The following is a 10,753-nucleotide window of genomic DNA, read 5'->3' on the forward strand; positions in this document are numbered from 1 at the left end:
GGATCTTGTCTGTGTATTGTTGCCTTAGTGCACATCAGTAGCTTCACGTTTCGTTTGGTTGTTTGTTGTTTTGATCAGTGAGTTTCGATTTATTAAAAATCCTGTCCGGAGCTGCCAGAGTCGCCCTCCTGTCCGGAGCTGCCAGAGTCGCCCTCCTGTCCGGGGCCCACTGCAAGGGTCCCTAGTCCGGGGTCAGCGGCGAGGGTCCCCGCTCTAGAGGCGCCACCTAAGTGGGCCAAACCAGAGGTGGAGCGGGGTCTACGTCCCGCACCAGAGCCGCCACCGCGGTGAAATGCCCACCCAGACCGTCCCCTATAGGTTCAGGTTTTGCGGCCGGAGTCAACACCTTTGGGGGGGGGGGTACTGTCACGCCCAGACCTTAGTTCCTTTTTATGTCTCTATTTTGGTTTGGTCAGGGCGTGATTTGGGGTGGGCATTCTATGATTTGTTCTATGTTGTCCTTTTCTATGTGTTTGGCCGGGTGTGGTTCTCAATCAGAGGCAGCTGTCTATCGTTGTCTCTGATTGAGAACCATACTTAGGTAGCTTGTTCCCACCTGTGTTTGTGGGTAGTTGTTTTCTGTTTTGTGTGTCTTCACCTAACAGAACTGTTTCATTTTCGTTCTTCCTCGTTGGTATTTTGTTTAGTGTTCAGTTTTGAATTAAATTATAATATGAACACTTACCAAGCTGCGTTTTGGTCACCCTCTTCCCAGGATGATCGTTACACAGAGCCCCTTCGTTAAAGGTGAGATACCGCTTTAAAACCATTTATTTAATTCATAATATTTAGTACAGACCTTTTTAAAACATGTTATAATTCGTTAAACAATTTTACTGCGCAATATTGAAACATGCACGTATGTTTTATGTATAAACATTGGATGTACAACAGTTATACATCATTACCAGACACAGTACTAAACTTTTAATAACCTTTAAATGTTTATAACATGCTGTTGTAGGACAGTCTGTATTCGTATAAAATAAGACATTTTTTTTTTTTAACTCATTGCATTTCTCAGCGACAGACCGGGGCGAGAGAGAAAACGAGAGATTCCCGTTCGTTAAGGGATGAGATAAAGCATTAATACCCTTTTAACCTCTTTGGGCTGCAGGGGCAGTATTGAGCAGCCTGGATAAAAGGTGCCCATTTCAAATGGCCTCGTACTCAATTCTTGCTCGTACAATATGCATATTATTATTACTATTGGATAGAAAACACTCTCTAGTTTCTAAACCCGTTTGAATTATATCTGTGAGTAAAACAGAACTCATTTTGCAGCAAACTTCCTGACAGGAAGTGGAAAATCTGAAATCGATGCTCTGTTCTAGGGCCTGCCTATAAATGTGCTTGATATTTATTAGTATACATGCACTTCATACGCCTTCCACTAGATGTCAACAGGCAGTGGTAGACCTGAAAATCACAGTTGATTCGTCAGGTTGTAATATTTAAGCCATATGTCCATCACTCATATCCAAAACTCTTTTAAAACATTCAGGGGCATCATACAAAATGTCCACAGGTTAAATTCTGCTTGGTTGGCCCTGTCCGGGGGTATCGTAGGACAGGGCCACAGTGTTTCCCTCACCCGGCCTGTCTCAGCTTCCAATATCTATGCTGCAATAATCTATGTGCTGGGAGGCTAGGTTCAGTCTGTCCTATCTGGTGAAATTCTCCTGTCTTATCTGGTGTCTAATTTTCCCATCTCTCTATCTCTCACCTCCCCTCCCGGAAGACCTGAGCCCTTGGACCATGCCTCAGGACTACCTGATGACCTGATGACTCCTGGCTGTTCCTAGTCCACCTGGTCGTGCTGCTGCTCCAGTTTCAACTGTTCTGCCTGCGGCTATGGAACCCTGACCTGTTCACCGGACGTTCTACCTTGTCCCGGACCTGCTGTTTTGGACTCTCTCTCTCTCTCTCTCTTCTCTCTCTCTTTCTCTAACGCACCTGCTGTCTCAACCTCTGAAAGCTCGGCTATGAAAAGCAATCTGACATTTACTCCTGAGGTGCTGACTGTTTCACCCTCTACAACCACTGATTATTATTTGACCCTGCTGGTCATCTATGAACATTTGAACATCTTGAAGAACCATCTGCCCTATATGGCCATGTACTCTTATAATCTCAATCCGGCACAGCCAGAAGAGGACTGTCCACCCCTCAGAGCCTGGTTCCTCTCTAGGTTGACTTGGTTCTGGCCTTTCTAGGGAGTTTTTCCTAGCCACGGTGCTTCTATATAAAAATAAATAACTGTGCTTCTCCGAGCATGCACTTTGTATAGCCTAGGACTATAGCCTACGGTGTGGATCATTTGATTGAGACCACACTAAACAGCCTATAGACGGACTTGATTTTGCGCGCAGTGTGGAGAATCAGAGATGAGGATTAGGCATCGGGCACACATGGAGATATAGCCTAAAAAGCAACTCATTCTAAAACAAATAAAAATATTGAAATGTCAACAATTACAAATTACATGACCCTCTTCTGGACTAGATAAAAAATAATACTAAAACCTCCCCCTGAATTAAATTGAAACCTTTTTCCTCCAAGTCCCCGTTCCGTAAATTACATTATTGTGATTTTGCGTGACTTTTCCCCAATATGTGTTTTTTTGTATTTTTCTCTGGTTTAAGTAATATGATATAACACTTTGGACCAAATATACAGAAAAGCAACCCAAAACTGGAGGCCAAAATGGCAAATATCTCCACAGCTACAGTGAACTTCCCAGGAGAGCTGACATAAGCTGGGATAAAGGTGATCCAGACTGCACAGAATATGAGCATGCTGAAGGTGATGAATTTGGCCTCACTGAAGTTATCAGGCAGCTTTCGAGCCAGAAAAGCCAGCACAAAGCACAAGAGAGCCAGGAGTCCTATATACCCCAACACAGCCCAGAAACCAATAGCTGAACCCACATCACACTCTAGAATGACCTTTTCAGTGGCGTGGGCTGTGTTTTTGACTGGGACTGAAGGGGCGAGAGCTAACCAGAGAACACATATAACCACCTGTAGGAGGGTACAGCTGAACACACTGATTCTCTGGAGAGGAATAGAGCACTGGGGAACTGTATTACCTGGCATTGTGGCCTGGAAAGCTATCACCACCGCTATGGTCTTCGCCAGGACGCAGGACATACACAGAGCAAAGGTTATCCCAAACGCTGTGTGGCGCAGCATACAGGACCACTCAGAAGGCCGGCCAATGAAAGTAAGAGAACACATAAAACACAGAGTCAAGGAGAAGAGCAGCAGGAAGCTCAGCTCAGAGTTGCTGGCCTTGACGATCGGAGTCTCTCGGAAGCAAAAGAAGATCAATGACACCACTATGGTTAAACACGCTCCGACCAATGAGATTGCAGCCAGGAGGATTCCCATGGTTTCGTCAAATGAGAGAAATTCCACCACCTTTGGGACACAGCGACTCTTGTCTCCGTTGGACCAGTATTCCAGGGAACACTGTGTGCATTTAGCTGAATCTACAAGGAAAACGCTAATGTCAGAACCCTGATCTATAGTCAAGTCGTGTATTATATTCTAGAAGTTAACACATTCTACATTTGATGTATCTTTTTGGTCAGTGGATTTGGTTAGTATCAGTCAGAGCAACATCAGAGGCCGCTAGTGGCCCCCAGAACAAAATTAAATGTTGCTTAGGGCTCCCAGAAGGCTACACTCTTAGAAAAAACATGCTACCTAGATCCTAAAGGGATTCATCGGCGGTCCCCATAGGAGAACCCTTTCAAGAACCCTTTTTGGTTCCAGGTATAACCATTTTGGGTTCCATATAAAACCTTTTCCATATAGGGTTCTACATGGAACACAAAATAGTTCTACCTGGAACCAAAAAGGGTTCTACCTGGATCCAAAAAGGGACACCCGAAGAACCCTTTTGGAACCCTTTTTTCTAAGAGTATAGGGCTGGCGGTGGTATCAGTTGTCTCACCTGTTAGGTTGCTGATCTCTCCAGCAGCACAGGGAATACAGGAAAAACAGCAGACTGGCATTCCTTTGATCTCTGCTTGGCGGAACCCTGGGAGGCAGCTGTCACTACACACAGACCGAGGCCTCTGAAACACAATACAACACCTGCTCACTCCCTCTCCCTGTCTCTCTCTCTCTTTAATCCTTCACTCACATTATTAAACCCATTGGTTACACAATCATTCAATTCATTCTTACATTTTGTGTCAAGAGATTTCTCCCATCAATTAAAATATATTTAATGTAATTATCTGTATTTTTTTTAAAGTACCTGTACCTGCTACCATGTGTTTTCTGTGTAACTGTGTACCTTTAAGGGATTGCCAGCCCATACTATCTGTATCCCATTCATGGCAAACTGGTCTCCTTTAGGGAGAGAGGCATTGTAATTCCCCACGGTGACAAACACAGTCTCTCCTGCCTGGTCTCTCTGCCAGTTCACCAGCTCATAGATGGCTGTGGGGTCTCCGTTCTCATCAAAATAAACTCTCTCCCCAGACTTCATGGTGAAGTTTACGTCTCGCAGGTATCTCAGCACCTGCATGAGTTAAAATAATCAACATGTACTTATAGAGTAAAATACATACACAACACTGTCCCCATAGGAGAACGCTTTTTGGTTCAAGGTAGAATCATTTTTGGTTCCAGGTAGAACCCTTTGTGTTCCATGTAGAACCCTCTATGGAAAATGTTTTATATGGAACCCAAACTGGTTCTACCTGGAACCCAAAGTGTTCTACTTGGAAACAAAAAGGGTTCCTCAAAGGGTTCTCCTATGAGGACAGCTGAAGAACCCTTTAGGTTCTACATAGCACCTTTTTTCGAAGACTGTAGAATTCAAGTACTTTAGAAATAACATTGTGTGATTGTAGTTATTTGGCATTTTCATAAAACCTGTCAGTCAATTATCAAATCAGTTTAACGAAATTAACTTTTGGTGGCCGATAGAGGTAGCCGCTCACCTGTCCTGGCTCAATGCTTTCTCTGTGTAAACAGTTCCTATTCCCACCTTGGCCTTCACCGTGCCTGCAGGTCAGCAGGTCATGTATGGAGTGGGCCACAGCATACACTGCCTTATACACATTATTAGAGAACCTCAGCTCGGAAGTGTCAGTAAAGGGGTTACTGATTTCCTCCAGTCTCTCAGACCCAGAGCACTGACTCTGCCTAGGCCCACCATCTTTCTCCTGCTGAGGGGAAAACCTGCAACTGAACGTGATCTCCCAGAACTCTCTGAGCAGGGTGTTGTTTGGATCCTGGGCTGGACCGACCCGGAGCAGGAACTCTCTGAGGCCTGGGATCTTAGACTTACTGATGGTGAATCCCAGAGTGCCGCTGAGGACAGCAGAGCTTCTCCTAGTGGCCAGGCGATCAATAGTTATCCAGGACTCACTGCCCACCCACTGCAGCCCGGTCAGGTTCTGGGCCAGTGCCTCTTCCAGCAGAACATCCATCTCCCACTGGGACAGAAAGGCCACCACAACCTTGGAGCTGGCCCTGCTGATCACCTCAACCACTCTGGCTATCTGCTCCCTGGGGTTGTTCCATAAGATAGCCTCAGAGTACTCTATACACACACCCTCCAGACCGGCAGCCTCCACGAAGGTCGCCATGCCGTTGTTGCCGTAGGCGTTGTCACTTCTAACAGCCCCCACCCAGGTCCAGCCAAAGTATTTGACCAGTTGGGCCAGGGCTCTACTCTGGTAGAAGTCACTGGGGATGGTTCTGAAGAAGGAGGGGAACTCCTTTCTGTTACTCAGACACGCACAGGTGGCGAAGTGACTGATCTAGATAGAACAGGAGGAATAAGACAATAGTAATCATTTTTCCTCAGCCAGTATTGTTCAACTTTATGTGTGACTTCATTACCACTGGTATTTGAAAAGCTCCTGTGGATCGTGACATCACAATAGTGGATGAAGAATCAGAGGCACCGATGATGGCGTGGACTGCTGATTGGCCAGAGCAGGTCTTTCCCACCGTCCTCTCCTGACCGTTCATCAGAGCCATAACCGCACGCATGGAGGAAAGAGTCGAGCCACAACTATCATATATCCTGTAGCCAATAGAGATGTTGGGGAGCAGAGAACTCCTGTTATTGATCTCTTCGATGGCGAAGATCATGGTCTGAGCCAAATGAAAATCTATGAGGTTCATGCTGCGGAAACAAAATGGGAAAAAATAGCATTGCATTAGGTTCGTCTGGTTGAAGATGTGAAACTGCCGAAATGACCATGGTCTGATTTCATTGTCAGGTTTAGTTCTTCTTTGAATCTTAAGATTCCAATCTTATTTTCTATTTGTCAAAAGAAAATGGTCAAGTCAATGACACACAAATCCATCACAGAGACTGGGTGACTGTGAAAGAGCTTACCTGGAGCAGGTGAGAGGAGGTGGTGTGCCTGTGAAGGAGAATTTACCTGGAGCAGGTGAGAGGAGGTGGTGTGTCTGTGAAGGAGAGCTTACCTGTAGCAGGTGAGAGGAGGTGGTGTGTCTGTGAAGGAGAGCCGGGGCTCTGAGATTTTGGTGTGGATAGAGAAGGCTCCTCCGATAGTCACGTCTCCTTCCTTGGACAGCATAGGGAACTCTGGGCTCCCCAGTATCCGACAGAGAGCCTCCTCTCCCTCTGCCCAAAAGGCTCCTAACACCCCCATCACTACCACCCACAGCAGCTGCATCACACTCTCTCACACACTCTGTAAGAGGCCTCCTAACTGAATCAGGGAAGACCTGACCCCCACCCCCTAAAATGTCTGGGTTTATACATGCTGGAGACTGTGACGCTTTCTTCTAAGCAAATCAGAGAAGGATGAGGTCATAAGGGCTGTATTTTGGCTGTGCTACTGCCAAAATACACAACACAACTGTTTTATAACAAATACCCTGTATTACATATTTAAACTCCTGCATATTTAAGTTTGACCAATGTTGTTATACACATTTTCCTAGTGAGTCATAATGAATACAGGTTGTGTGTGTTTTAGGACTGCTAATGCCAGCACACAGTATACCGGTTCGATGAAGGTGTCAGATTCAACTCCTTTGTGTGTATAGTTGTGCTTCCCTCTCAACCCTGCATGTTTCCCTTACACCTTGACCTCCAGATGTAATCTCTCAGTGTACACCCTAATCACCAAACCTTATTAGAAAACAGATGATCACACACCTTGCTCACAAGTTTTTATGGGATATGGGAGTGCATTCCTAACAAACTTAAAACTGAAATATGTCTGATGTTGACTTACTAGTTTAATTTAGGCTGTGTCTCTGATGAGCAGTAGGGTCGTTCCACGAAATGAGTCCCTTTTGCATCCCTTTAATATTTTAAGTAGAAATTGTGCACCAATATTGCATTTTAAAAGCGTGGTGTATTAAATGAACATGATATTTTTTTATTAATATGTTTTATTATATGTGTAAGACTTGTTAAAGTGTAAAAATTCAACATTTTCACATGTCCCTCTGTGCACTCTGTGGCTTCTCGGCAGATTTCAACCAACTTAACCAAATGTCTCCTAGTGTTCACCATAATTTTCAAGCCCCTGTTATTTTGTTGATAATTATTATTTATTTCATGTGATTAGTGAATTTTTATTTTAAGGAAAAATAAAACTTCCTCATTGTAAGGTCAACCCTGTTACATGAACTGGACTCTCGTTTAAATATGGGGAAACTATAGTTTTTTGGCAATTTTCTGCTGTTTTGTGGTGAAAAACTGAGTGGGTAAATCATTACACATCGACCCTATTACCCATAGATAGATAGGCTATAAATGTTTTAACAACTGCATTTATTTTGTGAAGTTTGCATTCAATTGCCCCTCCCTGTTGTACACTATAAGCTTCCATTCGCCCTGTCAGAAGGGGACTCATGGCTGATTTAAGATGAAGTCATCATTTACGGTCAAACATGTAACTTTTTTTGGCAAATAAAGCTAGAATTCTTAGGGCTGGATTCAATCTGTATCGCAGAAGTATCGTGGAAGATCTGCATTATAAAGCAATTGAAATTTAAGGGCAATATTCCTGTGTTTGCGGAGACTGCATTCATGGTAAACACTTTATTTGTCAGCTCAATCGGAAATCATGATTACTATGATTAGTAGTAGAAGACATGATGTCATAATCTAGACATTACATTAATCAGGAATTGAATCCTAAAAAAAAATGGATTAGGACACACAGAGAGCAATTGTAGTTCTGTGTTTGTTGGTTGTTGGGCTTGTGGTACCTGTAGCGTTGCTAATCTTTCCCTCTGCACATGGGACATAGTCATAACAGCATACAGGCTTTCCGTTATGTACAGCCTCTCTCACTGCACACTGACACAGTTATCTTTAGGGGACAGAGAGTAGACATGGTTTACCCTAAATGTTACATGTTTTACTTCAGCAGGGTTTGTTACATAAATGTTTTCAATTGCAATATTGAGCCACACATTAGGGAAGGAAAGGAAGTTGTATTGACACATACATGCTGTTTGATCCAAAATGGCGTAGCAGTCAGACGTCTTTGTCTTTGTCCTGTCTTCGCATATCATTTTAAAATATTTTCCTAAACCTCAACTTCTAAATACTCTCCTGCAACCCGCCTCACCCAATGTTTTTCTATTTACTTCGGATCTGGAATCCCTCAACTGAAGCTATCCAGCTAACTACCTACCAGCTATCAGTTAGCAAACCATTGCTAGCGGCCATCAGCTAACCTTTAGCTCGGAAAGCTCTCGCCAGTTCGAACAACGTGACTCAAACCAGAGCATAACGGACCTATTTTTTTCCATATCCCCGGATTCCTACCGCAAAATCTGAACATTTTAATCTGGATCTTCGCAACTAGCTAACCGCAATCCCGGGTGACCACTCCTGGCTAGAGTTTCCATCCCAGAGCAAGCACCAATTAGCCTGAAGCTAGCCCGGCCAGGGCTCCTGTGCTACCCCCGAAGCCCACTCCTGGGCTACAATATCCGGACCCCTTCTACTAACGGTATGGGGCACGGAACCCCGCCGATCCTCTACGACTGGAATACCGACATAATCTGCCCGAGGATTCCAACTGGCCCCTCAGGCACGACGCCCGCTGAAGGCCCATTATGCTAACCTGCTAGGCCTGCTAACTACCTAGAGCTACCTGGAACCCTACTGATTTCACGACTGGTCTATCGACGTCACCGCACGAAGAGACAAAAACAGACTTACCCCCATCGCGATGTCCCCCAAAGGCTAACTTGCTAGCCCCGGTCTGCTAACTGATAGCTTGCCTGCCACGGTTTGCTAACTGCTAGCTTGCCTTCCCCGGTCTGCTAACTGCTAGCCCCTGCTAACTGCTTGCTTGCTAACCCGGTCTGCTAACTGTTAGCTTGCCAGCACCGGTCTGCTAACTGCTAGCTTGTTTAGCCCCGGCCTACTAACTGTTAGCTTGTTAGCATCGGCTTGCTAACTGTCTGAATCGCCGTGTCCCCACTCAGCCCAACCACTCACTGGACCCATATGTTTACTTGGCTACGCATGCCTCTCTCTGATATCAATATGCCTCGTCCATTACTGTCCTGGTTAGTGATTACTGTCTTATTTCACTGTAAAGCCTCTAGCCCTGCTCAATATGCCTTAACCAACCATGTTGTTCCACCTCTTACATACGCGATGACATCACCTGGTTTAAACGTCTCTAGAGACTATATCTCTCTCATCATTACTCAATGCCTAGGTTTAACCTCCAAAGTACTCACATCCTACCTTACCTTTGTCTGTACACTATGCTTTGAATCTATGCTATCGTGCCCAGAAACCTGCTCCTTTTAATCTCTGTTACGAACGTGCTAGACGGCCAGTTCGTATAGCATTTAGCCGTACCCTTATCCTACTTCTCCTCTGTTCCTCTGGTGATGTAGAGGTGAATCCAGGTCCTGCAGTGCCTAACTCCATTCCCACTCCCCAGGTGCTGTCATTTGTTGACTTCTGTAACAGTAAAAGCCTTGGTTTCATGCATGTTAACATTAGAAGCCTCCTCCCTAAGTTTGTTTTACTCACTGCTTTAGCACACTCTGCCAACCCGGATGTCTTAGCCGTGTCTGAATCCTGGCTTAGGAATATCACCAAAAACACTGAAATCTCCATCGCTAACTATAACATTTTCCGCCAAGATAGAACTGCCAAAGGGGGTGGTGTTGCAATCTACTGCAAAAATAGCTTGCAGAGTTCTGTATTACTATCCAAGTCTGTACCCAAACAATTCGAGCTTCTACTTCTAAAAATGCACCTTTCCAGAAACAAGTCTCTCACCGTTGCCACTTGCTATAGACCTCCCTCTGCCCCCAGCTGTGCCCTCGATACCATATGTGAATTGATTGCCCCCCATCTGTTTCTGAGCTCGTGCTACTTGGTGACCTAAACTGGGACATGCTTAACACCCCGGCCATCCTACAATCTAAGGTTGATGCCCTCAATCTCAGACAAATTATCAATGAACCTACCAGGTACAACTCCAAATCCGTAAAGACGGGCACCCTCATAGATGTCATCCTAACTAACTCGCCCTCCAAATAGACATCTGCTGTTTTCAATCGGGATCTCAGCGATCACTGCCTCATTGCCTGCATCCGAAATGGGTCTGCGACCAAACGATCACCCCTCATCACTGTCAAACGCTCCCTAAAACACTTCTGCCAGCAGGCCTTTCTAATCCACCTGGCCGGGGTATCCTGGAATGACATTGACTTCATCCCGTCAGTAGATGATGCCTGCCTATTCTTCAAAAGTG

General features: G+C 45.0%; 1 protein-coding gene across 1 annotated transcript; it reads right to left on the bottom strand.

Annotated features, from left to right (window-relative positions):
- Positions 1–807: 807 nt before the first annotated feature.
- LOC139548368 (extracellular calcium-sensing receptor-like) lies at positions 808–6,634 on the bottom strand. Its single transcript, XM_071358003.1, has 6 exons — positions 6,465–6,634; positions 5,868–6,156; positions 4,961–5,785; positions 4,309–4,536; positions 3,961–4,084; positions 808–3,493 (listed from the first exon to the last, which is right to left on the bottom strand). The coding sequence occupies exons 1-6, from the start codon at positions 6,575–6,577 to the stop codon at positions 2,583–2,585; spliced, it is 2,490 nt and encodes an 829-aa protein (XP_071214104.1). The 5' UTR covers positions 6,578–6,634; the 3' UTR covers positions 808–2,582.
- Positions 6,635–10,753: the final 4,119 nt, after the last annotated feature.

This window comes from Salvelinus alpinus, chromosome 21, assembly GCF_045679555.1.
Source record: "Salvelinus alpinus chromosome 21, SLU_Salpinus.1, whole genome shotgun sequence".
Classification (NCBI taxonomy): domain Eukaryota; kingdom Metazoa; phylum Chordata; class Actinopteri; order Salmoniformes; family Salmonidae; genus Salvelinus; species Salvelinus alpinus.

What these genes read in the sequence shown, in the direction of transcription:
- LOC139548368 (XM_071358003.1), bottom strand. Translation starts at nt 6,577, where the DNA reads ATGCTGTCCAAGGAAGGAGACGTGACTATCGGAGGAGCCTTCTCTATC. An exon ending in GGGCTGGCAATCCCTTAAAG is followed by an intron (nt 4,085 to 4,308) that starts GTACACAGTTAC and finishes ATTGTGTTTCAG; the next exon opens with AGGCCTCGGTCTGTGTGTAG. An exon ending in AGAGATCAGCAACCTAACAG is followed by an intron (nt 3,494 to 3,960) that starts GTGAGACAACTG and finishes TTTTCCTTGTAG; the next exon opens with ATTCAGCTAAATGCACACAG.